The sequence below is a fragment of the Anoplopoma fimbria genome, chromosome 23 (genome assembly GCF_027596085.1).
Source record: "Anoplopoma fimbria isolate UVic2021 breed Golden Eagle Sablefish chromosome 23, Afim_UVic_2022, whole genome shotgun sequence".
Lineage (NCBI taxonomy): Eukaryota > Metazoa > Chordata > Actinopteri > Perciformes > Anoplopomatidae > Anoplopoma > Anoplopoma fimbria.
Window position 1 is genome coordinate 16,533,699 of NC_072471.1, and position 25,296 is coordinate 16,558,994.

The window sequence follows — 25,296 nt, forward strand, 5'->3', positions numbered from 1 at the left end:
CGGTACAAGGTATTGGCCTATATCCAAAACCAAGGCAACGCTATTGGTATCAGAACCGAAACAGTTGGATTGGTGTATCCCTAGCTTTTTCCAAGTACTTACCCTTAACCCTTATGGAATAACCTTGGTTTGTTCTGGCCCTCCAATAATACCTCTACAATGACAAGTAGTGAAGCAATTCCCCTACTACTGAATTCCCATTTTGATTATCTTTATACTTTAGTATACTTTAGGTTGTATTCCAGCAACCTTTATTCTGAGAGAGTGAGGGGAAGGGATTGCTGGGTGGGAGTGTAGCTGCTGCTGGACCGACCCAGATATCAGTCATCAGGTGGAGGTTTGTCGGATGTGGGAGAGGACATTACCTTTCAACCCAAAGGCCCTATCTCTCTCTCACTTTCTCTCGTGTGTGCTGGGGAAAAACGCTGTATGGGATTGAGGAGCAGACAGCCAGAAGGCCCCACGAGACCGGCCCTTCCTCCTCCTGCTCATTCAACACATCTGGGGAGCAGTACAGCGATCACGAGGAGAACTCAAACATCCTGGTGAACAGCACAGTCAGCACAAATACCGGACCCCGCGGCCTTAGTTAGTGTAGTCAGTCTGCCTCAGGTTTGCTGGTACACAACATAAAGGTCCTCCTCCAGGCGCTTCATACAAATAGCCCCATCAGGTACATGGGAACAACACAACACAACAGCGAATATGAAATATTCACATTCAAAGCCGTTGAACAGCTCTTCTACTCTGAAAATGAACGATTGGGAGCAGGTCACAATCTTACAGCATCTGCCAGTATGCAAGACGAACTGTCTGAGAAAGACATTTCATCTTTCCCACACTTACAATACTGTCTGTCCAACAGATTCTCCCTCTCTGCCTCTCCTCCCTCTCTGCGGTCTGGGCTATTGTATAACACACATTGTATATGCTGCTGCCTCTGCCAGAGGATCCTTACCCCCTAAACGCTGAAACTCAAGCCTCCTCCCCAAGACTAATGGTCCCTGTCAAGCTCACGGAAATTAATATCAACCAACGCCGATCTGAGGACAGCAAGGGAAGGAGGGCCGATGTTTGCTGGTTTCCACACTTCTATAAACCTGCTCACACTCATCCAGACCCTTCTGTGGGATTCACTGTGCATGGCTCGATGGATGGAATGATTGGCAGGGAGTGGGCGTGATCAAATTTTGGTCAAAAAGGAATATGGTCCAAGTCAGTGGGCCCCTAAGGATCCTTGCGTATTACAAATTTCCAAAGAATGATCCAAATAGTATCTCTGTTGGGTATCCTTGGCATGAAGCACGTGGCCCACGCTGCACCCACCTCCTGATCCCATAAGAGCCATCAGCCTGGCATATGCTTTTAGACCTCCACCCTCAATCCACTTCCTCTCTTTCTACTTCTGCTCTCACGCTCTCTCTTTTGCTACTTAATTCAAATGGCTCAACTCCAACTGTAACCCAGAGAGCAATATTTAGCTCCTTAAATCATGGCGCACGACAGTGTCCCTGACCCAACTACCACTATTTCTCCTCTCCCTTCAGGATCACACTTTTCCTTCCCACCCTCCCTATTACCTTCCCCCCTCACCCTCTTGGTATCTTACCTTCAGCTGTTCTCTTCACAAGGCCACGAGGAGGGAGCCAGATGCACAGAGCGATTAAGGTTTGAAACCTGAATGAGGTGCCTGCATCTGCTTCCAATCCAGGGGCAAGTTAACTCCTACTATCCACATCTTCTTTGAATAAATACTGAATAATAAAAGAAACCCTCCCTTATCTAGAGTGGCCATCCATCTTTTGGAGTGTTTTAAACATTTTTACTTCCTGGTTCGTCAAGGTTGGAATGACCTTCCCTTTCCAGTTAGGATAACATAGTCACACGCCGGTTTGGGTCATGGGCTAGTCATCTTCTGGTGAAGTACTGTGCATCAGCCTCTCCACATGAATCATATTCTCTTGGCTCCCTCTAATTGCATTCAAGTAATCTTTTCTATCCCTCTCCTTGACTGTTCTCCCCTGTCCATTTATTTCCAAAGCACTCCCCCCTCTAAGTTATAATTGTCTACAAATGATCCTTCAGTGCTGTGGCAATTAACTCTGGCATTAAAACACTGCAATACTTATATTGTTTGTTGATATTGTTTATTTCCCAATGGATAAGAGAATGACTTAAGATGAAGCTTGGGTAGTCTAGAGGTTTAAGTTACTGTTATGGGCTGCAATGCCCCTGGTTTAAATCCAGCAGTTTATTGCATGTCATTCCCCAACTCTATTCCCCCATTTCCTTCAAGCTCAACTTTGTGCAAGACATCTCCATAGGAAAGTAGCGTGGAGCAATACAAAAGCCTCTTGTTTTTATATCTCGAAAGGGCAGCTGACTTTAGTCGGACAAGCTATTGGCATGTGGCCCGTGAGCATGTGAACCCTGGTGGCTGCTACAAGGAACCTCTTGTCCTCTCATTAGGACTCCAGTAACAAGTCTCTTCAGTCCAAGATGGCCGACAGCCCTTCCTCATCATTAAGGGATTACCAGGGAAAATGTTTGCTCATTTGCCCAAGCTTTCTGGACCGCCACAAATCTGCGTTACTGGGGCAATGTTTGACCTGAACCCTCAACCTATGAATCACAGGCAATGACCTTCCAGTGTTGGCACAGACAAAGATTCTGTGTATGCAATACACCTCCCCTGTACAACGTGAGGAGGGACATTAAACCATTAAAAATATGAGTGAGTGCTATTCATCAACACCAATAGAGAGGAAATAGTGCCTTGTGTGGCAGGGGGAAAAGAGAACAGATTAACAGACTCCCATTGGTTGTAAGCTTTGGCAATACCACTGTCCTCATTGCGGATGCAATACAACAGACCCGTTGCTTGTTTAAGTGACAACAATCAAGGCCGCTGGGTTTGGTAGAGGAAATGAGCAGAGCTCCGAAAAGGCCTCAGAGGATGCATCAACAAAAACCGAGCGGTTGTTAAAAGCAAGCGTATGAGCTTTCACGTGGGAGCAACAACAACAGCAGCCAGTAAATAAAACCAAACTCCAATGTGTGCCTGGAGACTGTGAGAAAACTTGCCCCAGCCCGAACAGCAGAGCTTTGTTAGCCATGTGGTGAGGCCAATGGAGGGAGGAGGGAGGGGAGAGGGAGAAGAGAAAGGGGAGGGTGGAATTAGGCTTCAGCTCTCCATCTCTGGAGACTGTGTCAAGGTCCGGTGGTTCATGATAAACACTTAATAACGGCAGAGCTAACACACTTTACAGGGCAAACTTAATACAGTTGAATGGAAGAGGCAATAGGGTTCTGATGTTGAGGCGACATTTTTTTTATGTAGAGGTGCTTTGCAAAAGAAGGCCCACCTGCAGCCCATAGGAAGAGCAACATCAAGATAGCAGAGGGGCAATAGAATAGAACAGCCCTGACAATCAGGAATTGTATGCCAGTTTTGGTTGGATGTAAATCATTAAGACTTTGCAAACAAAATTCCTCAGACATGTTCAAATGCTTCTATAATGGGGTGCAAGGGGATGAAAAAAGCATCACAACCCAGCATACAGTAGATTACCATTTAATGTGACGTATAATCATACCTATGGGTGATTGAGACTCTCCAATACACTTAACTTACATGTCTATAAACAGTGGGAGGCAACACACTTGTTCACGGTGTGAACACGCAAACCACATAATGAAAGAAATAGGGGCCAGGAACCAAGGCCAAGTTCTGCATGCTGTGAGAGAGCAACGTTGAAAAACTCAACCACAAGGCCTCTAAGCACTGAAAAACTGCTTTATAATTTATATTACTGTAAAAGACCTCATTTCGTTTTATTCCACTTTTATTGACGCAGACACACAGACACAGACAGGCACCCACAAGGCTCCAGTTGCAGCCTCGCAACATGCAGTTTCACACTCGATTTACTGCCACCAAAAGGCCGTGGACACATCAAATGCTGCCACGAAGCGCTGCAGACGGGCCAGAGGCTGGAGGGGTCATGCACCACTGCGTCAGACTATGACCTCATGACTACATTGGAGTTTGCCCCGACCTGCACGATCTTTCCGCTGCTGTGAACCTCTGAGAGCGGTGTCTCAGTGCGTCCAGCATCGCACGGACACTGCCAGGGTTACACTAAAGAGGCCAATTGACATCTGCCATGAATTTTGGGAAATAAAATCTCTCGGGTCTCAAAACATTGAACCACAACCACATTTTCAACTCAGACTAGGAAATAGTTACTAAAACTAATGGACGAGCTAAACTTAAAAAACAAGTTGTGCCAAACGATGATTCCCAATTTGTTATTTTGTGCTTCGTTAAGCTTTTAAAGATGCGTGTCTTCTTTTTTGTCCTGACTTAATTTACCACCTGTAGCAGATGACATGACCTTTTGTCAGACAACGTAAATCCACTGTAAGGGTCAAGGGTTTGATCCAACTGGGGCCAACTATAAGCATGCACATGTTATACTTTCAAGGCAATTTGAACCAACACTTCCACCAAATGCACACAAGAAAAACCCTCACAGGTTGATGCTGCTCAGATTAAACACACAGATATATATAAGAAACCGTAACAATTTCGATTTAGCATTTTACTGGCTCCTACATAGGCTTCACAGAGACAAAATGCAGAAAATAAGAAAAAACAGACATGTCTGGGTTGAAATAAAAAAGAAAAGTGGAAAAATAATGAGAGCATGGATGCTGGTTGTGGGTAATGATGAGTCCAAATGTGAGGGCTAACCGCTCCAAAAAAACATGTGTGCTTGCTCTGTTAAGCGCCCCTGTAAAAGCTCGTGCCAAGGGAGGGCACAGCAATGAAACAACACCCAGAATACCACCAGAGCCAGCTTTTTCATCAAGCCATCTGTGTCTGCGGGTCGGTTTGTGTTTCCTTTTTATTTATCAAAAACAACCAACAGTCAACCCTTAAATGTGGCCCATGGCTGGATGATTGATGCTGTTTTTCAGCAGCTCTCTGTTTCACATTTAAACTGCAACAAACTCTCCAACTACCATCTCAAACCACACTTTTTTACTGAGGAGCTTTACTGGAGCAACTGGAGATAAAGTTTTGGGTTTCAAACTAGCAAACATATTAATATGTTCAGCTGATGCCATGCCCAGAAAAACACAACTATGCTCCAAATTTCTCTCCAGATTTGGGAACCTGGCAATATAATCTTGGTGATTCTCATCAGAAATAAAGATATTTTAAAGGACGTGGTTATGATGTACTGTAAGGTGAGATAAATAACTATGCTACACCCAGAAAGAACTGCCATGTCATCCTATTCATGCCGGTACAAGTAGATGTTACTACCTATATTGTTTTTAGTATTTCATCAAGCCCACATGAATACAGAATTCAATCAAAATAAAAAATAATTTAAAACATTAACAATTGGACTTTTATTAAATCATTATTTAAATAATATGGGGAGAATATCTAGTTCTAAAATACCATTTGTGTTGTATTATTTTTTAATTTACAGCGACTTTGGTGCATAATCAGCTCAATTCACTTTCTATGACCAGAAGCACATTCTGTGAGATTGCCACATGAGGACCTTGTTTACTCCGAATAGTTTCTGACAGCAGGAAACAACAATCCCTAACACATAAAATCTGGGTTGAAATCAGTTCTGCTCCTTTAGCCCATACAATAGGCCCACTCTTAGCCTGTACATTTAACTGTATATCTATATAGTCACAGTAACTCCCCGTCTCTTCACCCCAGGTGCCTCCGAAGAGCCAAGAAACACAGTAATGGTGTTGATAGTCGGTGATCTACCGCCGCTGCTGTGTAAGACGTGAGTCAATACCACAGAGACCGCTCGCTTGACTCATAACATCAGCAATCGTTCTCCATGCATGGCTAAAAACAACACATCCACAGAGCCAGGGCCCATGTTAGCATATGTTATGGGATGTGTTAGGATGTTTGCTCCCTGTCTATGCCTGATCGGACACTTCTGACAACGATTGTTGTTGTTGGCCTTCCCAGATGTTTCCCTGCAGCTGCCTGGGTCACTGTTAGACACGCTGCACAGAGACAGATATAAAAAGTGTTTGGAGAGGAGAGGAGAGCAGAGTGACCTATCGGTTCAGCTGAGGAAAGGTTATCTGTGACAGCTGGAGAGACAGAACTGGGCCAGGTGTGTGTGTTAACTGTCTCCTGCTGCTTTTTGCATTAAGAATATCACAGAGGAAAGGATAGAAAGAGAGAGAGAGAAGGGTGGAGGAAAAGGTGATTTGGGGGGAGGGTGGAAAAAAAAGAGAATATGACAAAGAAAAAGGTGGGGGGGGGAGGTTAAAGGAAAAAACTAAGTGAGTTGGAGGAAGCGGAATAAGAGAAAGGCTCCAGTGAGGAGGGACAGAAAAAGGAGGCAAGGGAAAGGACTATGGGAGGAATGCTGGGAATGGGAAAGAGCAGAAAGACAGTGACAGGAGACGGAGTGGGAGAAAAAGAAAACTAGTGTCGGGAAGATGTGAAAAGAAGGGATTGAGGGAGGATAAAGGACATAGAGGAGAGGACGCTAAGAAAACACAGCAGACAGAGAGACTGCTGACAGACATCTGAAGAGAGACAAATGGAGGGGAAACCTGAGGTGGAGGTAAAGATGATCTGACACCGCTACACACTCAAAGCACCCCACCCGAGTGTGCATGACCTTATGGTAACCTTACATGAGCATCAATTGGGTGACGAGTCCCGCATGAGGACCGTTCAGACAAAGGATCCGATATGATGTACATAACATATGATGTGCAAAATATGTGTCTCTGTGTCTATTGTGTGTTGCTTCCACTTCAACATGTTTCTTCTTTTACAGCATAAAAGTACAAACGAGCGACCTGTCCCTCTTGGATCATTTAGCGAGCCTACCTTTGAACTAGCAGAGGGCTTGGAGCGAGTGTGTGCGTGCATGGGTGTGCACAGCGCCACGCCAGCCTCTGCATGAGAGCAGGGTGACGGTCGGTAAAAATATAACATCAGAGAGAAAGCTTAGAATATCACGAGACAATAAAAGTGCGGCGGGAGGCTTTGTTCGCTTTAATCTCACTTATTTGTTGGTTTATGGTACAGAGAGAGGGTGTGTGTGTGTGCCTAAGTGTCCTAGAGCAAGGCACCGCATTACGAATAGCTCTACCTCTATGGGGTAATAATCAATTAAATATAAAAAACTCCCATTTAAAAAAGAGGCATTGTTTGCTAATTCAAGCCTCAGCCATCTACCGAAAAAAGTTTTCCTGCTGCACTCGGGTACTTGAGCTTGTTTTGAGTCTTACTTCTCTTGGTGTTTTGGAGCGAACGCTGTGACTGTACTTCCAGGGGAGGGTATTTTTAACTGGTGTGGCTGTACTGTAAACACCGGCCGCTCTGTGTGTTCTCACTCCAAGATTTAAACACGGTGGCCGACAGCAGACTCCCCGCCGCACGGAAAAGGCAATGAAATACTGTGTGAGACAAAAAGCACGGGGAGAGAGCGTTTGGAAAGCATAATATTGTCTCAAATATTTTTCCCAATTCCAACCCAGGGGTTCATTATAGAATCTCAGCATTTAGGGGGAATGTTGCAGAAGTGGACAGGCTGATGCAAAAACATGTCAGTGAATCCCATTTGTGGTAACGTTTCAGCTGCAACATATGTTAACCCAATCGGACTTCCTATAATTTGATAATCTTATGGTTGAAAAATCATGTGTTAGACCAAAAATCACTGCCATGTTTCCAACTTGGATGAGGCCAAGTGAGCTGGGCTGGACTCCCCTGTTAACACATTATTTCTGATTGGTTGAACAGACCACAGAGCGTTGACCTTCAACTTGCAAACGCTACTTAAGTCGTAGGACAAACTGCTGTGCTGCAGAGCGGCAGCAAGAACACGGAGATCATTACCAGAACTGCAGCTATAAACTTGCCCTGTGTCCTGTTCTTATGCGTGTCAGCAGTTTCAACCAAGGCAATTTTCATGCAAACTCTCATGTCATTCTATACTTAAGTTCAAGAAGTTGTGGTTCCCTTTTCAAAGAATGCAATTTAGAATCAATGAGAGCGTAACAACGGCTCCAGTTCTGTTGCAGTGTGTATCAAAGATTCTCTGACTGGCCTCGCTGACATGCAAACATAGCAGCGCCGCTCCTCCTGCTCGCTGGCATTCACAACCACCCTCACGACAACGACGGCGTCGCTTCCAGATATGGAGTCCGGCACACGGCGAGTCAGACCACCCATGACTAGGACGTTCAGACACCCCCAACAGCCCATCATATCCAACTCCCCCCCCATCTCCTCTCTCTGCTGGAATAAGTTGGCCCCCTCTCGCTGTCCTCTGTTCTCTCTGTTGTTTCAGCGGTGTCTCAAGTGGGGAAGAGAGAGAGCAAGAAAAGACGGAGAGAGAGAGAGAGTGCTTTGACCATCGATGTGCTGGACAAAAACCATAAAATCATGGATAAATTACTCCAAATGTTGACAGTGGATGACAGTAATGGAGGTTATACTCTAAAATGTTCATAAGTGAGTGACTGAAGTACTTGGTACAATGCTTCCAATGCATATGAATATATGAAAGAAGTCTGTTTATTTTTATGTTCAAATGCATTAATGCTCTAAATATTACAGGCTACATGCATGGTATGTCAAGTTGTGCAAGTCTAGGTATGTTTATGTTTGTCATTTCATTCTAATTCTGTCGTAATAACATATCATATAACATGAATCAGAAGGGGGATATCACTCTTTAAAATAGCCAGCAAAAGGCTTGATAGCTTTTTGGAGTTAGCAATCATTCATGAAAACTTTGCATGCAGACACAGGCAGAAAAACAGAAGAAAAAGTGTGAGAGCAAAAAGAAAGGAGAGAGAGAAAGAGGACAAGAGAAACAGACAGTGACAGGCCCACCCAGAGAAACAGACAGAGGGATGCAGAGGTTTGTTTACATTCTACTCGCTCACTCAAACTCACTGGACCCCGACCTCGTTCCCTGAGGCACTCCACCTCACTTTACTAGTATGAACCCACCCATGTTGTTGCCCAGAGCGTCATCAGGCCGGAGCAGCAGATGCACCAAACAAGAAGAAATATGCAAAAACACATCCTGATTATTCTCCTCAGTGTGCACACCACACACACACACACACACACAACACACACACACACACACACACACACACACACACACACACACACACACACACACACACACACACACACACACACACACACACACACACACACACATACAGAAAAAAGAGACCCAACAGGATGTTTTTTGTTCTCTAAGTGAACGAGTGTGTCTGGCTCTCGTCCGCACTTCCGGCAAACACTTGTCTACTTATTTTTGAGGAACAACATTCTGGGATAACATTTCTCTGACATCAGAGGCCAGCCAGAATAGCAGCCCAGCGTCGGTCGCAGGCTGGTTTATACAGTGAGCTGCATTTCTGAGATAAAGACACGTTCACCATATACGGCACAACTCTGTTCTGTTGACACAAGAGAGGGCCTGTCAGTGTCGAGTGACAGCAGAGAAAGATAACTTTAGAATTTACAGGAGGCACTACTGCTATTGTAAATACCCCATTTGTGCATTTATACTGCACCCAATCGTTTCTACTGAGACTATGCAGTTGTACAACCATTGTATTTTTAACACAACGCTCTATGTTTAAAAAAAAACCAGTTACGAGACCTGCAAAAAGAAGGAACAACTTGAGTCTCCCAAACATTTTTTCTCTTGGGAATGGAGCGTGTAAGTGTGCAATAAAAACAGGCACTATGTTGTGACTCTAAATGCTAAACTAATTGGCATTTGGAAGCTGAAATAACCAAGTCTTTTTCACACTGGGGAGCTGGATTCAGTAATTGGCTGTATTCTCAGGGTCAGGACCAAAACAGGCTGAGAACAGAGGAGAGAGCTCGTCACAGGTGCTTCATAACATATAATGTGCCACAGAGTAAGTAAATACATTTTGCTCAAATCTTTTGCTGGGAAGCAAAATGAGGATAAATCCCATCTGCACCCACACAGTTCTTCAAGGATGAATAGAGATGGATCCAATAAACATCATTTGTTCTTCTGTCATGCTGTAGATCTAATCGAAAGGTGTGATGCAATTTTCAGTTCCAACACAAAAGGAACTCACTAAATAAGTCTGTGTTATTTGGACACCAGCCATAAACTGTTGATGCACAAGATAATTCCATATCAGTGGTGCCACTTCATTAAAGCCCGGTCTACTAAGATGAGCTTTTCATTCCTGCTAGTCATCCTGCGGTGCCAGAGGCAGTGACTGTCAGCGAGAGTACAACAGGAAGAGCAAACGTATCCATCGTGCAGGGGGAATGGGAGTCATCTATGGCCTGGAATCGGAGCTGGATTAAGATGGGATGGGCATGTGTTGCACAACACCACCAAATAAACTCCAGACTCAACATGGACATCAGTCATGTAAGCTTGCCAGACAAAGAAAGTGATGGGCTGCATCACATTCAAAATGATGCGATAGTCTCTGGATGTCTCTCCCAGAGGACTACCACAAATATTAAGACATGAAGGAGAATTATTTCAGAAATCCCTCATTGTATAACAAAGCTTTGTACTAGGAAAATATCTATCCGTATGTGTCCATGCTGTACTAGGAAAATATATATCTACATGGTGTTTCCATATAGTTAAAACACACCTAGATTACCATCTACAAAACTTATACCGATAGATTTGTTGTCACTTGACAGCTGTAGAACATGTACAAAAAGTAAAATCCCTATTACAAATGTTAGATTTGAATATAACTCGTAACAGTAAGTAAATGGCAATATCAAGTCAAGGCAATATGCAGAAATCACACGATGTTGAAAAACCCGACTGCTGTGTTCTGTAAAGCCCTGCAGTATCAGCAACAACTCAGAAAAACACAGACAAAAAACATGCACATCCAGACACAACTCGCCGACACTCCTGTAAAAGTAGGTGCAGTCTGTTGTGTAGTAGATCTGAGGGATTATCTATCACACAATACATGCAGACTGGACTAATACAGCTGAGATTAGCTGCAGCTCATTCTGAATGATCTGTCCAAAATGAGCCCCGTCTAGGAGGCTTAATTGTGCCCTTTAAACAGCACACCTGCATCGGCTCTGTGCAGCACTCTTCCACCATGGCTACATCTGTTAAATGTGAAACCTCTCAATCCAAACACAGTCTGTGGGGGGGCTTTCGGTGTCAGACTGCAGATCGAATTTGAGCTTGTCTTTCACTTGGACGGGATTCTTTTGGACTTCCTCCTTTGGATTTGCTCAAAACAACATCAGGCCTGCAGTCTTCTGCAAACACCACACCAAAGGAAAAACAAATCCCTTCTTCCTCTCCGCTTAGCGCTTAACCCTCATATTTATTTAGCTTGCTCTTGTGTCGTGATCACTCTGCTGGCACAGGAATAATGGTCGGGGGTTGCTGTGATGCTGATTCCTGCACTTCTGGCTGCTTATAATTTAGGTAATCAGGGAGTTTCAATCTATTTCACGTTATGCTGACCACATGTCGTTCCGCATGCCAGCCACGATGAAATAACACAGAGGAAATAAATAAATAAATGTGTCATGGGTCAAATACTCTTGACCTATTTGTTGACCAGACAGGAGGAATTTTCCAGCAACAACAAACCGCATTCCTGAAATGTAAGAAAAAAACCTTCCAGCTTTGGCAAACACTACCCAGGTTAAGATATGTTTAACCTCGGGCAAACAAGCCAACACATGCTGACTATTGTATATACGGGGGGTTTGCATGTGCACAAACAAGCATGCAGTCGTGCTCTGCATGGGTGCACACACACACACACACACACACACACACACACACACACACACACAGTCCTACGCTTGATCCCGCTTGATAACAGTGCTCCGAATTAAACAAGTGTGTTGGTGAATGTGAAGGAGTAATGACAGCTTTTACTCACCCTTTTTTTATCCCCCTCTGAAAGCCTGGAGAGTTAAGCTCTTAAGGGACTAGACAACACAATTAGACATACTAATTACCCCCTCCATACCTCCCATTCTTCACCCACACGGACAGGCTGGGGCAAGAGCTCTGTCTGCCTACGAGCTTCCCAAGGACAGGGACTGTAGTGCGGTGCACTGATTGTACATTTGAGGCAATTTAGCGGCTGCTCTATCCACAGGAAGACTAGAGCAACACTCAAATCTTGTGAACCACCACACAATAAGAAGGGCAAAGGTCAGAGCCATAGCACCTAGACAGCATTTCTGTAACAAAAGGATAATAAATTAAAGTTACTGTGAGGAACTTTAATATTGTATTGATTCTGGCGGTCCCTTTGGACAAAAGCGGTAGTGTTTCGGAAAATCAGGGTCCATTTAGAAAACCTCACATTTCACTGCAGCAGGCTCTGACAGTCTGCCATACGTAGTTCTGGTTCTTGTTGTGCCATGCCTCCCTTCCCTCAAGAAAGCCAAGCTATACGGCCACGGCCTCATTCAGCATCGACCGTCGGAGCAGCGAGGCAAAGCCCTCCACCAACCGCTGGAGTTCCTTCTGCAGGTTGAAGGTGGCAGCGAAACTGAATCTGGCTACTGCCGAAGGCCCCATTAGAGACTGAGAAGAAAGGAGTTTCTCGTGAACCTGCATGATTAAGTCTAATTTTGTATGGAATCAGACCAGGTGGCACCAATGACAAGCATTAAAAATAACTACATAGATGTAGCTAATCTTCTCCCTGATGGTCTAGTTTACTTATGTAGGTCATATAAAGTCATCGGTATTAAATTGGGACCATTTTATAACCAGTTAAAAGTTCCTCACAGTAACTTTAAGTGAGGAAAAAGTCAAACAAAAGTTGAGGAGGAGGGGGTTGGGAAGCCAGAATGAAGGGTTTCTTTTTGAGAACATGATGGGAGATGGATGCTGACACAAGTCAAATGAGCCTTCAGCATTCATCTTCTTCAAACCCAGATAAAACGCAACTCTTAGAACGCCTTTTAAAGGACCAAACAGGAGGCTTGTAAGAACCCGGTCGTGTTAACAAGCTGAAAGTCAAGCAGAAGCTGCCAGTTCAGCGGCAGGTTAATGGTGAACGTAGTCACCCTGCAGGCGATTTGGACTCGGCCGCGGACACGCTGGAAGGATTTAGAGGCAGGGGAGCGACTGGCCCCCTCTTTGATGTCTCCTGCCTAAGTTTCCTCTGGGTCACGAGGAAGAATCAGCAGCTTTGTTCAGTATCAAAAAGTCCAAAGTCAGAAAAAGAATCAGGGTCATGGAGTCTTTGCTTTTGTTTTTGTCTCTGTCGGAAGTCTTGTAACCGAAGAAAGAGGGGCAGAGGGGAGATCTACCGGCCAAACAGGAAAAGTTTCAGTTTGCTCTCTGACAGTTGTGGATGTGGGACGGGCCGAGGCGCTGCTGAAACTATTTGGCGGGGAGTTTTGAAAACTCCTTCCTCCTCAGGACGGAGCCGACCCCGCCTTCCTCCATTGCAGCCTGAGAAAGTGAGCCAAACCTCCACTGCAAGAAGGAAAGGACTTGGCATGGCCTGTGTTTAGTATGGTGAACCACTTAACAATGATCTCTGTGCGTCTTTTAAACCATATGTTACATTTTACTCGCCGTTGGGGGTATTAAGAATATGCTCTGGGAGTAAAGGGGCAGCGCCGGTGATCTATCTGAAATATTACCCAGCATTGGAGACTGTTTGAGGAGAAAGCAGGGGGTGGGAGTGTATTCGGACCACGCTCCCCTAATCTTTGGGGCTTCTCAGGTAGCACCCATTACCCAAAGATTAGCTTCCCTCCCTTTAGAAGAGCAGACACGGTTCACTTCCCAGATAGGGATCTAAATAGTCTTGACTAAATACTAAACACACAAATTCTCCTGTACTTCCTCACACACACACACACACACACACACACACACACACACACACACACACACACACACACACACACACACACACACACACACACACACACACACACACACACACACACACACAAACACACTGATTAGTTCATCATGTGCAGACTGAATGGGCAGCCGGATGAGACGGTGCACTGACAGCGATGCATTACTCATCTAGTTTCCCCTCTTAGCTGATGACCAAAAGCCAGCGACATCATCCCACCGCAGCACATATGACTCACCACCGTGTAGCTGAGCTCTGCTTCAGAACTACACCTGCTCGAGCCAACATGGGGAAAGAGAGCGTGACAGACGCTGAGAGAGAGAGAGAGAGAGAGACACCTGTGGAGTGTCACCATGCTGCCTGCAGAGCCATCACCACTGACCTTGCAGATCTTGCTCTCCTCCGCCTCAGCTCTGGACCTCCCCTCAGGTGTCCTCTGGTACCCGGACTTGATGGAAAGCTGGCAGGAGAGCCCCGGAGCGCCCTCACCCGCCCCGAGCTCCTGCTGCCGGGCCACGTAGCCCTGCGCGGCGGCCGCCCTGACTGCGCTGGGGATGGGGAGCGCGGTATGCACCGGCTTGGTCACCACCGAGGAGGGTTGCCTGAGCTTGGAGGCGACACCGACCACCGGCATGGTGCTTCACCCCCAGGCACGGAAATAACAACACAGGAGTGGGTACGAAAAAAAGTAACAATTCTGTGGTGATTCCTTCTGGTGTCGGGCAAGGGAGAGGAAGGAAAAACTAAAAAAAGAAAAGAAAAAGAAAAAAAAAACTGCAGTTGCCTCTCTGCAGAGCAACTGCGCTCATTCTGTAGCCCACAGCGAGCAGGACTCGCAGAAACTGAGAGAGTTTCTCCGTCCTCCAGTTCACTCCCTCCTCCTTCTCCTCCCACAAGCAATACTCCTCCCTCCCCTTCCCTCACTCTCCCTCTCTCGCTCTCTCTCCGTCAGAAGTGTACCACAAAGTCAGCCAAAACAGTTCAAGGGGGCGTGAACTACTCTGGAAGGCATAACCACCACTGGCAAAACCCTGATTGCTGAGTGTGTATGTCTGTCAAAACAGCTCTCTCGCTCTCTCTCTCTCTCTCTCTCTCTCTGAAATAAACACACTCTCACCGTCTACATCTGGAGCTTCCCTTTCCTCTGATGAGAGAAATAGTGAGAGGGGGAAAAAAACACGAGAATTGTACAAAATATGGAAATCTAAAAAAAAGAATATAAAAGGATCGAGGGTTGAAATAAGGTGAAAAAGAAGAATTCCAGTACAAACAGCTGTTTTAATCAGGTACCAGACTGCGAGTTGCTCAGCTGGTTTCCACTGCTGAGGTAGTCAATCTCAGTAACCCTCCCTGTATACTTCCTGAATGGAAACAATGAAGCTAAAAAAAAACAGCCTCACCCCGTGAACATTTATGGATGAAATATATCTAATTGGTTTTTTTTTTTAGTAATGTTTGGGCCTCTGTATGCTTCAAACAAAAAAACAAAAAAAATGGAGTGCTTGAGAGACGGTCCAACGGTATCTCAAACACCCTCGCCCTGCATCTTCCATTGTCGGCGGTAGGGCTGCATGATGAATCGTTTCAGCATCAACACTGTGATATGGGCATGCGCAACAGTCACATGGCCGGACGACCGAAGTCAAGTAAGGCGAATGAACTCAAACACATCATGCTACAACTTTTTTGCTGCTTGATTCAAAAGGAAAACTCGCATGGTTCTCATTTTCCATGACTAATCTACAAGAGAAGTCTTTCTGATGGAACATCATTTTCTCTGATACATGAGGTTTGTTTGCTAGTGATTGACATGCAGGCTCTGCGTGCACAGCGAACCACCAATCACAATAATTCTTCATCAATTTATCAAACGAACAAAGCTAGGCCCCGCTGGGTTCGCGACTGACAACTTTCGCAACTTTCTTAAAGCGACAATGGCGTCAACTTGGCACAGCGGCTGTCCAGGTATGTGGAGGTGAATAAAGGCAGGATATACACTTCTCTCTTAAGATCTCTTGTTCATTCTCTTTTCCACTTTTCACATGTACAGCTGATATGCCACTCCGTCAAGCTGTCAGAGCTAGTGTGGTGTCCACACTGTCACTAACTGCACTCGCTGTCTTTCGGGAAGAGAGAAAAGCGTTATCAGAGAGCAGCAGACAGAAGGGTCTGCAATATAAAAGATATAGTCAGGAAGTCAAACTGATTCATCAGTGAAAACAAGTCAGATAAAAGATAGAATCTAAAGCCTACAGATGACAGTAAACCACCACATCACCTGGTGATAGTGACATACAGTATACCTTAAGTAGCTAGCATAGCATAAAAGTGCTAATGATAGTTCATGAAACATAACATTTTAGAAACTTATAAGACAACAATTACAATTACACAACGTTTGCCCATGACTAGTTCCAAATCCACTTAACCAGCCTGTAAATGAGGAAAATCTTAAACCATTGCATGAGAGTCTACGGAGCAGAGCTGATTAGTAATAGGAAATGGTGAAGCACCAGGAAAGTTACAACAGAACAGCTGCTGGCCACAAAACTGGCTTCAGGCTACTTTTTTATAACAAGATACAGAGACAGCATTAGTGTCCGATGTACATCAACGGTGTGGAGAGCAGGAGGCTGACAGCATCCATCACAGACATCACAACCATAGCAATACATTAAAAAAACTGTCCATTCTTCTACTGGCCATTTTGATATCATGAATATCAAGTCTATGCAGGCTTTATATTTATTTTTATTTTTAAATTGGTTTCAGCAAGATTTCTGTTTTTCAGTTTTTGATATTACAGAAAGGACAGCAGAGTTAATGCAGCACAGATAGAAATCCGTTAGTTAGGATTTCTTCAAAGACTACGGCTGTACAACGCCATTGGAAATTTCATGTTTTCCAGATGAGACATGCATTTGGACTGCATTAACCGGACACAATATGACATGTAGCAGTTCCCCCCCCCCCCCCCCCCCCCTTTTTGTTTTTTTACATAGAAGGGAGTGAAAGTTTTATATGGAAAGGTTCCATCTGGTTCAGGTTAGGGAGGCAAGGAGATGTGCTGGAATCGGAGGGCACATTGCACTGTCACGGCAAACCGGAACTTTTAAACACGGCATCGTCTAGTAAAAAGAGCAAGGGGAGGGCGAGCGGAAACCAAAAAAACGCAGGGCTTCTCTCACAAATCAGTTCTTACCACAAAAATCACAACAGCTAAAATGGAACTCCCTCGCTGAGGCCTACTGTATAAACCCATTTTGAGTTTGACTCGTATAAAAAGGTAAATGTAAAAAGTTCCTTATAGAAATCAGTACAACAGGATTACTTTACACGCCGCTGCTTCCTCTTCTACTCACTTTCATACCGCCTCAATGCCTCTGACAGTCAATTGCCTTAATAGGGACGCTGCTTCCCCCGGCCCCAGAATAGCACGGGCTTCTCCGGCATGTTTTCAATCATGCACCAGGGCCTATCATGACAAGCCTAAAACAACAGGATACCACGTGAATGAATGGCGCGAGTCCAACCTCGACTTCTGCTGCCGCTGCCTGCCGAGCAGCACGAACCGGAGCACACTTGGCGGGCGTCCAAACTCGCCTGGATCTGTCGGGGAACCCACCGTCTGACAAGGCTCGGGGGTTTGCAGAGACCAAACGAGCTCACGCCAAACCTCAGAGAGGTCTTAAGAAAACCCTCTCACTTCAAGCAGGTTTTTTTCTGGAAGTTATCATCTTACGCTGCAAAATGTCTCTGCTATCTGCAAGTGATGAGACCACCGCTGTAAGGTTCCTCGTTTCTCAACAGCGCAACGCCCCAAATCAACAGCGGCGAAGCAGATCTCAGGTTCACTTTCATCCTCACACACAGAGTTGGGCAGGGTCAGCATCCTCATGTTTGGCTACCGGGGCCGACCTCTTCTCTAAAAATAGTGCAACGTCAACTGTGTCATGGTTGGAATGCGGAGGGATCGGGGTGAGGCGAAGACCGGAGTGGATTTCACTGGTTGGAAGATAAAAAGATCTTGCTGTGCGCTGAATTGCTCAACTTTTGTTTTCATCTTTGAGTAATATTTCAGAATATGTGGCAGCCAGACTGCAAAGCCATCAGTGGAGCTGCAGTCAAGACCACCTCGGTTGAGTCCAGTTTCGTTCCAAGAAAAGGATCCTGTGAAATGTATAAACTGAGTCTGAGCGATTGGTCACAACTAAGACAAGCAAACACCACAGCAAGCCAAAGCACAAAAGTAATCCTGCAGGAAGAAAATGTGAAATAAATAACTATTAACAAAGATGTGTAACGACATATATGCAAGAGCGCAACCCCTTCAGCATCCAGTTAATTGATGTGTTAAAACCATATTCATCTTTGCATCTGAAAGGTGAAGACAAAGACATATTCACAACAACTGAAGATAACCTCTTGTTAAAATGCCTTCGTCTCATTTTGGCACAGACATGAAAAAGACCTCACCGCACCTAAATTTAAAGCTCCGGTGACTATTCCTGTGTCGGCTGCCCAGCAAAGCTTCCCTGGGTTTCCGGCAAAACCACCACTAAATATCTGGTGGAGACGGAACACATTCCAGCTGAGGGGAGGCGGAAGGTGAAGGTGGCGTTTTAAGAGGGAGGGATGGAAGCTGGGAGGTTGACACACTTGCTATGTGCTCCACTGGCAGTTTCTGACACAATAATTCACTGCTAAACGTAACAGGATACAACAAAAGCCTTTACACACCGGAAGGGACATTAATATAATTTATGAACCAATCTTTATCATGAATACTCACACAGAAAATGATTATTACTTGGCAAAAAAGTGGGATTTATTTTTGACTGCACAGGTTATAACTCATAGATATGGTTATCGTGACACCACCAATTGGTTTGAAGCCTCAAAACGGAAAAACAGGTGTCTTTCTTTGGCAACCAATGAACGGAAGTTACCATATTATATATATATTTTTTTTCTCCCATACAATCTGACTTCTTTTTGCAATCAGAGGAGTCGCCCCTTTCTGATTATTAGAGAGAGTGAAAGTTTTAAGTTTCCGCCGCATGAGATTCATTCGGCAGAACTAAGCCCTCAACAAAGCAGCGCAGACCAGATCCATGCTTTCTGTTCTTACCTTTCACAATAAAAGCCCTTAACATACAATTCTCACAGTCGAGTATTTCACAATGACGTGATGCTTATTCGTAACGCCCCCAGTGTAGGACTGTCATGACCAAAGAGAGTCTTAGTCGACTAGTACTCATACGATGTTGTCGACTAATCGATTTATTGATTTAATCGACAGATCAGTAAAACAGAGTTTCTTCACAAAAAATCACAAGACAGATGCACCACTTTAAATCAAGAAGTGCTCGCAAATTTCTGGGAAATGAGTCAGTCTGCATGAAAAAGCATGACTAATCGCCTAGGTGATGTGGAAGTTGCACTTAAATGGCCCATTTGAGTGACATCATCTTGTTAAGTTTAAACCCACACTGTAGCACAAGTAGACTTTTTATTTCCCAATTATTGTTTTCCGTCAGAACCTTTTTATGATCTTGACATTTCCACCCAGACTTGAGGCAGCTTCCTTAATTTTACAACATTTATACAAGTAAAAGACGGAGTACTGGAGCTTTTCGCCATAAACGTGCTACCAAATTCCCCACAGAATTTCACCAACGAGCAGCCATGTAGTCAGCTGTTACACAAACTCCTGTTGTGTTTCATTTTTACTCGTTTTTTTAAGTTTGTTGTACCAACGCTGTTTTTTCGGTGCCAGCTTCCATGGCAGTGAGAGGCCGTAATGTTCACCATGCTCTCTCTCCCACTGGTGGGCTACTTGATTGGTCAACACACTGTGACGTAGGCTTTGATTCTCCCAAATTTTAGTCTGTTTCAACCCAAACTCAAATGTATGGGAGGACTGGCTTTTCCGCAGCAATGCCTGTTAATGCAGTCCTCCTTCAGAATAAGAGCCTTGTCATGGATTTAATTTACAGATATAGTAGTCTAACAGCATGTCTTGTGGTAAACTATGCATCCGTTTTAAAATGTATTCTGCCTGGTTGAGTTTGATGCCACCTTTGTGATGCTCACGTCAATGTTCTGTGGTTTGGATGCTGTTGGAAAAAAACCCAAATCTAATAGCAGTTCAGTCAGTAAGAATAACAGATATTTCTGGGTTATGGAATCAATAATGTCATTTGTTTATTATCTGTTCCAGGCAGTGGGTGGATGTCTGGTAACCTGCACTGCTTGATGTGTGTGTGGTTTATATGAAAGATACCGCCCAGGGTCACATGACATCAGCACTGAGGTCATGTTGTAGCTGTGAAAACAAACACGCCGGGGTGCTGGAGATAAGAGGGGGTCAAACACCTTCCAACCACACACACACACACACACACACACACACACACACACACACACACACACACACACACACACACACACACACACACACACACACACACACACACACACACACACACACACACACACACACAGAGTCTAAACACATCCCCCCCGGGAGGCTAGATAGTCACGCACCTGGACCTGTCAGCACTCTGAATGCTATCAGTCAACCGCAAGTCAGGCAACATGGAAAATAAAACAAACACACACTCGCGCTTACACGCACACAACAAAGAGGTCCATGAGCATTTGGGGGGCATGCACGTTGGCTCGGTGAACGCAGGTCTGTGCCATTACCATACATGAAGCGTGACCCGGGAGGACGTAAACATGCACTCACTTTCATCCTCTCTCTGGTTCAGGACTCACGGATAGATTCCTGCTCCTCGGTCAACCTTTGGCTGCTCCGCGCTCAACCACCCACGCAAACAACACGCATTAATTCAAAACACAACGGAGCATCATGGGAAACCTGCCCTCCTATGATTACTATTTTAGTTGATTGAGGTTGAGCTAACATACATGAGTTTGTTCTTAATCTGTAACAATTTATCATATTTTTCAACATATGTTTTTTATGTAAAATCTTAAAAATGCAAATGACCTTTAGCTGTCAGATAAATGTAGTGAGTGTAAGTATAATGTTTTTTCTCCTGCATAGTAGAGGTGTAAAGTACTATAGGATGGAAATACCCAGAAATGGAACTTAAATAAAGTACATGTATTTATAAACTGTACTTAAATACAGTACCTGAGTAAATGTACATAGTTAATTTCCTCCATAGCACTCTTAATGCGCTTCCCTGCTACAGTGGTCCAACACATCCCCCCCGCAGTTTCGGTTTCACTTTTCAAACGTGCACGTCTGTGCAGTTAGAATGGCAGTGATAACTGACAATGTCCATTAAATCGGCTGACATTCCAAACGGATGCAACAATCCCACTGTTTGCATTGAAGCTATACATTCATTGTTTCTCTCTTTCAACCATTGACTTACATTTGCATTTGCTCACTCCCTTGTTTCCACCTCGACTTACTTCCTTGTGCACTCAAGGAATAATGGTAAACTTATTCACTTGCTTGTTCTTGCTATCTCCACCTTTCACTTTCATTCACTTTCCAGAATTTCGGTAAGAATGTTCGGGAGTGTCGAGAGAGTCGTTATGATTTCCATCCCGTTGTGTTGGAGGAGTGAAAACAAAACAAAACACATCATTCCTGTTCTATGACACAAGGATAACGAAAGGGGGGGTGAGGGACGACAAGGCGATGACAATACATCATTTTCACCGCAGCTTCTACATGGTGTGATGCCTGTAACTACTCAGTTTATCAGTGACAGGATACTATTATAGAGAGAATCCAACATATAGAAAGCAGTTTTGGATGACATTCTAAGCAGCAGAGTACCACTCAAAGACAGCTTTTACAAATTATGACTGCTCTTTGTTCTGTCAAATCTAGACACCCAGCTCACCCCTCCATCACAATACATAGCTTTATAGGCTCCACTGTCAAAGCTTTCTTCACTTCCCTGTAGTAAAAAACACTGCACTTTTACACTTGACAAATCACAAAAGCCACTGACTTTGATTCCTCGCGGCCCAGTCGGCTTCAATCAATCCCACTTACGACCATCACATTCCTTTCGCTATGGTCTTCCCCACATCCACCCCGTACCTCCACGTTTCCCCTCTTGTGAAACACTGGTGTCCTCGGCGAATCTTGGATTTCACAGCTGGAGTTGATAAAGTCTTAAAGTGCTGAATGGGACTCTTCCCTCAAAAAACAACAAGCAGAGGAGGGGATGTGGAGTTGTCCTGAGGTTTGGGGGAGCTATGCTCGAGAAAATAAAATGGAGCCAGCCATTGAATCATGAAGTTTTGAGATAGGGGAAAGGTCAGGACATAGTTTTTTTTTTTTTCTGTCTGTGCGGATACATTTCTTCTACCTTTCTCCAAAAGTTCATTTGACGGGGGCAGCAGCAAAACGTGTTTTAGACACCTAAAAGAATGGCTGACCTAAAAAAACCTCAATACAGTTTAAGTACACGCTATATTTAGAATATTTTTTCCAACTGAAAGTGAAACTTATCAATACTGTTTTTGTCAATGGAGTCTTGGCGTTATTACAAATCCAAAACATTTTTGGCGCAAGACCCGCTCTGTTCATTTACATGCTAGGTTTGGCTGAGGTATCGGTAATATTGATTTGTTCAGCTCCTGTTCATTGGTCTGGTGCCCTGACCACTGGGCTATCCTGACCCTAACTACTCAGGGTCAACGACTAAACTCAACCAATCATATCTGCCTCAAATGGCAATGCAGGATGGGTCTTGCCAAGAAATGCAGTGGGAATCATAATTAAACAGTCTTAAACAGAGGACAGATAAGTCTCGATTACAGTTCAGTTCCCTGTCGGAAAAGGCTGTAAGTATGCAAAATAAAGTGGTAAAAATATTCTAAATACAGCGTACACTTTAACAAATATTGTTTCTTTTGGTGGGCCTTTCTTTTAGGTGTCTAAAATACATTTTCTTGCTGCCACCAACCATAGCAGAACATTGCTTTGCTCTTGTGTTGGTACTCCTGCCTTTTTCTACAAACTGGGGCGCCATTTACAGTAGGTAATACACTGACTTTAGATATGTACTTCATATAACCCCTTCAAATCACTACAATCAACTATCCCTTTTATAAAGAAACCTACTCATTACAAAATACACATTTTTGTATTAATTTTGTCCTTCCCAGAGTCTGCAGGGAGTTGCAGTTGAAGATTTTGATCGATTGTACAGTAAGCTGGTAAAGTGCATTCATCTGTGACAATATACACTGGCTCTGCTCAAAATGCTGGAGCTTCACAAAAGAACATCAATCACCACAGAGTAGTGCTCATCCTGTGGGAACCACTACTTCCACCTGGCTGTTATAGCCAACCCTCCAGTCCACCAGCTCTCCATTTCCTCTCCACCCGCTCCTTCTCCAAGGTTTCAGCACACATGCATTATGGCATGCTGACAACTTAACCAATCTGGAGGCTCACGTTAAAAATGTTTTATTAACTCTGAGTGCACCTGCAAATAAACCACCATGTGAGGGCAAGGTTGAACGACTCAACTCAAAAGGTCACGGTCAGTCAGCTCCGTGGGAGACGGACTGCAGGAAAGTCTGTGTCAACTGGCAGGAAGGCAATTCACCACCTCTGGTATCTTGTATGGATCATGCTGTAGTGACGGAGTGACAGCAAGTCTGACAATGAAAAACAAAGTGCAACAAGACCAGAGTCAATTCAATGCATCATTCAATTAAAGCTTTGTGTTTAGCCGTCATACTGCAGATCTAATGGATGAGCTTCAGGATGACTCTGCTTCCATGATCATAGAAAAAGGATTCTTTACCTCATAAGCTCTTTCCAAACAACAGACAAGTGCTCTTTATCCCCTGAGCAACCAGCTTAAGCCTCATTACTTTCAAATGTGTGTTAAGGCACAGCTTTTAACCTCCACCCCCCAGGGCTGTAAAACAGGGAGAGCTTGTTGTTTGCTCATCTGATAAACACATATTGGTGTCATCTGTGGCTGGCCCCGGGGGTTGCTTTGTCTCGCCCTCATTAGCGCCGGGGCTCATGTATAATGGCCGTTTTAACGCCGTCTGAGAAGCGCCGTCTGATTAAAGAAGAGGGTTGGAGGCCGTACCCCTGGAAGCTGGCGCGCTGTCAGCGTGTCCAGATGTGAGGGTGATGCTGTGCACATGTGCCTCTCGTATATACATATATACTGTACACTGGCAACGTTGCATGATAGCAGCCTGCGTTCACTGTACAACGTCTCATTATGTTTAACGTCCACTCAACAGCGCTAGCTAGTTAAGGATGCCTTCAAACACGGCCCGCGGCGCTGTGCTGTACATGCTCGCTGTCTTGTAAACTACAAGCAGTCGTTGCATAAGTTCTAGGAAAAAAAAACGCAGCTGGCGGGCGTCTCTGCTCTGTTTTGATTGATGGTGCGGTGGTGAGGGGGGACAGTCATCTAATTGGTACGCTCTGACCTACGGAGCAACAACTAAAGAAAGATCCAGGTCCACCTCCAACAGCTGAGTCGCCGTGAGCAGGGGGAGAGTCGACTCATGACTGTGTGTGTGTGTATGTGTGTGTGTGCGTGACAAGAGAGCGTTGGCGGCCGGAGTTCCTGTCCTCTGACACAAACGCGTCGGCTGTACATCCTGTTGACTTGCTGCTTGTTGAAGCATACAGAGCGTATGGCCCCTCCTGCTTTATGACTCCTGCACCTGCTGTACATTAGAGGGTTTTTTGTTTTTTTTAAAGATGCTTAGTAACTACAATCTTCATTCCTCTTTAATATGATAACTTCTTATTAGGTCTACAGTGAATGCTGTTTCAGAAAATAAACTTCTCTTTCTCTTGCTGACTAAATATTTATATAAAAATTTCAAAGCATTTCAGTGATGATACAACATTTTGGTTGTTTGTGCCCATTTCCTGTGGTCATGTTTCACAAGTGTGGTCTGTGCAGAGCTGCTCTTGGTTTGGGCTACATCAACCGTCCTGACAACAATAAGAACCTGAACGCCAAACTCGCAGCTGACAAAATTAGCAACTTGAACTCAGTTCGCCTACCAATCTGGCATCGGGGTGGATGACGCTGTCATCTACCTACTACAAAGATGCCTTTCTCACCTGGAAAAGGCTGGAGGCACTGTGAGAGTCATGTTCTTCGACTTCTCCAGTGCCTTCAACACCATCCAGCCTTTGCTTCTGAGGGACAAGCTGGAGCAGACCGGGGTGGACCACCACCTCACTGCGTGGATCCTGGACTACCTCACCAACCGTCCACAGTATGTGAGGATAAGGGAGTGTGAGTCAGATCGGGTGTCCTGCAGCACGGGGGCCCCACAAGGAACCGTTCTGGCTCCATTCCTCTTCTC

General features: G+C 44.7%; 1 protein-coding gene across 3 annotated transcripts in view; it reads right to left on the bottom strand.

Annotated features, from left to right (window-relative positions):
* Positions 1–25,296, bottom strand: part of nav3 (neuron navigator 3) — a 294,795-nt gene that overhangs the window by 168,979 nt on the left and 100,520 nt on the right. For 2 of the 3 annotated variants that reach the window (XM_054624280.1, XM_054624279.1), the window contains exon 1: positions 14,318–14,731. The exons of the other annotated variant lie outside the window; for it this stretch is intronic. In XM_054624280.1, coding sequence (XP_054480255.1) covers positions 14,318–14,569 — 252 coding nt within the window. In that variant the 5' untranslated portion in view covers positions 14,570–14,731. Of the gene's footprint in view, positions 1–14,317; positions 14,732–25,296 lie in introns of those variants that run through there. 3 annotated transcript variants of the gene reach the window in all.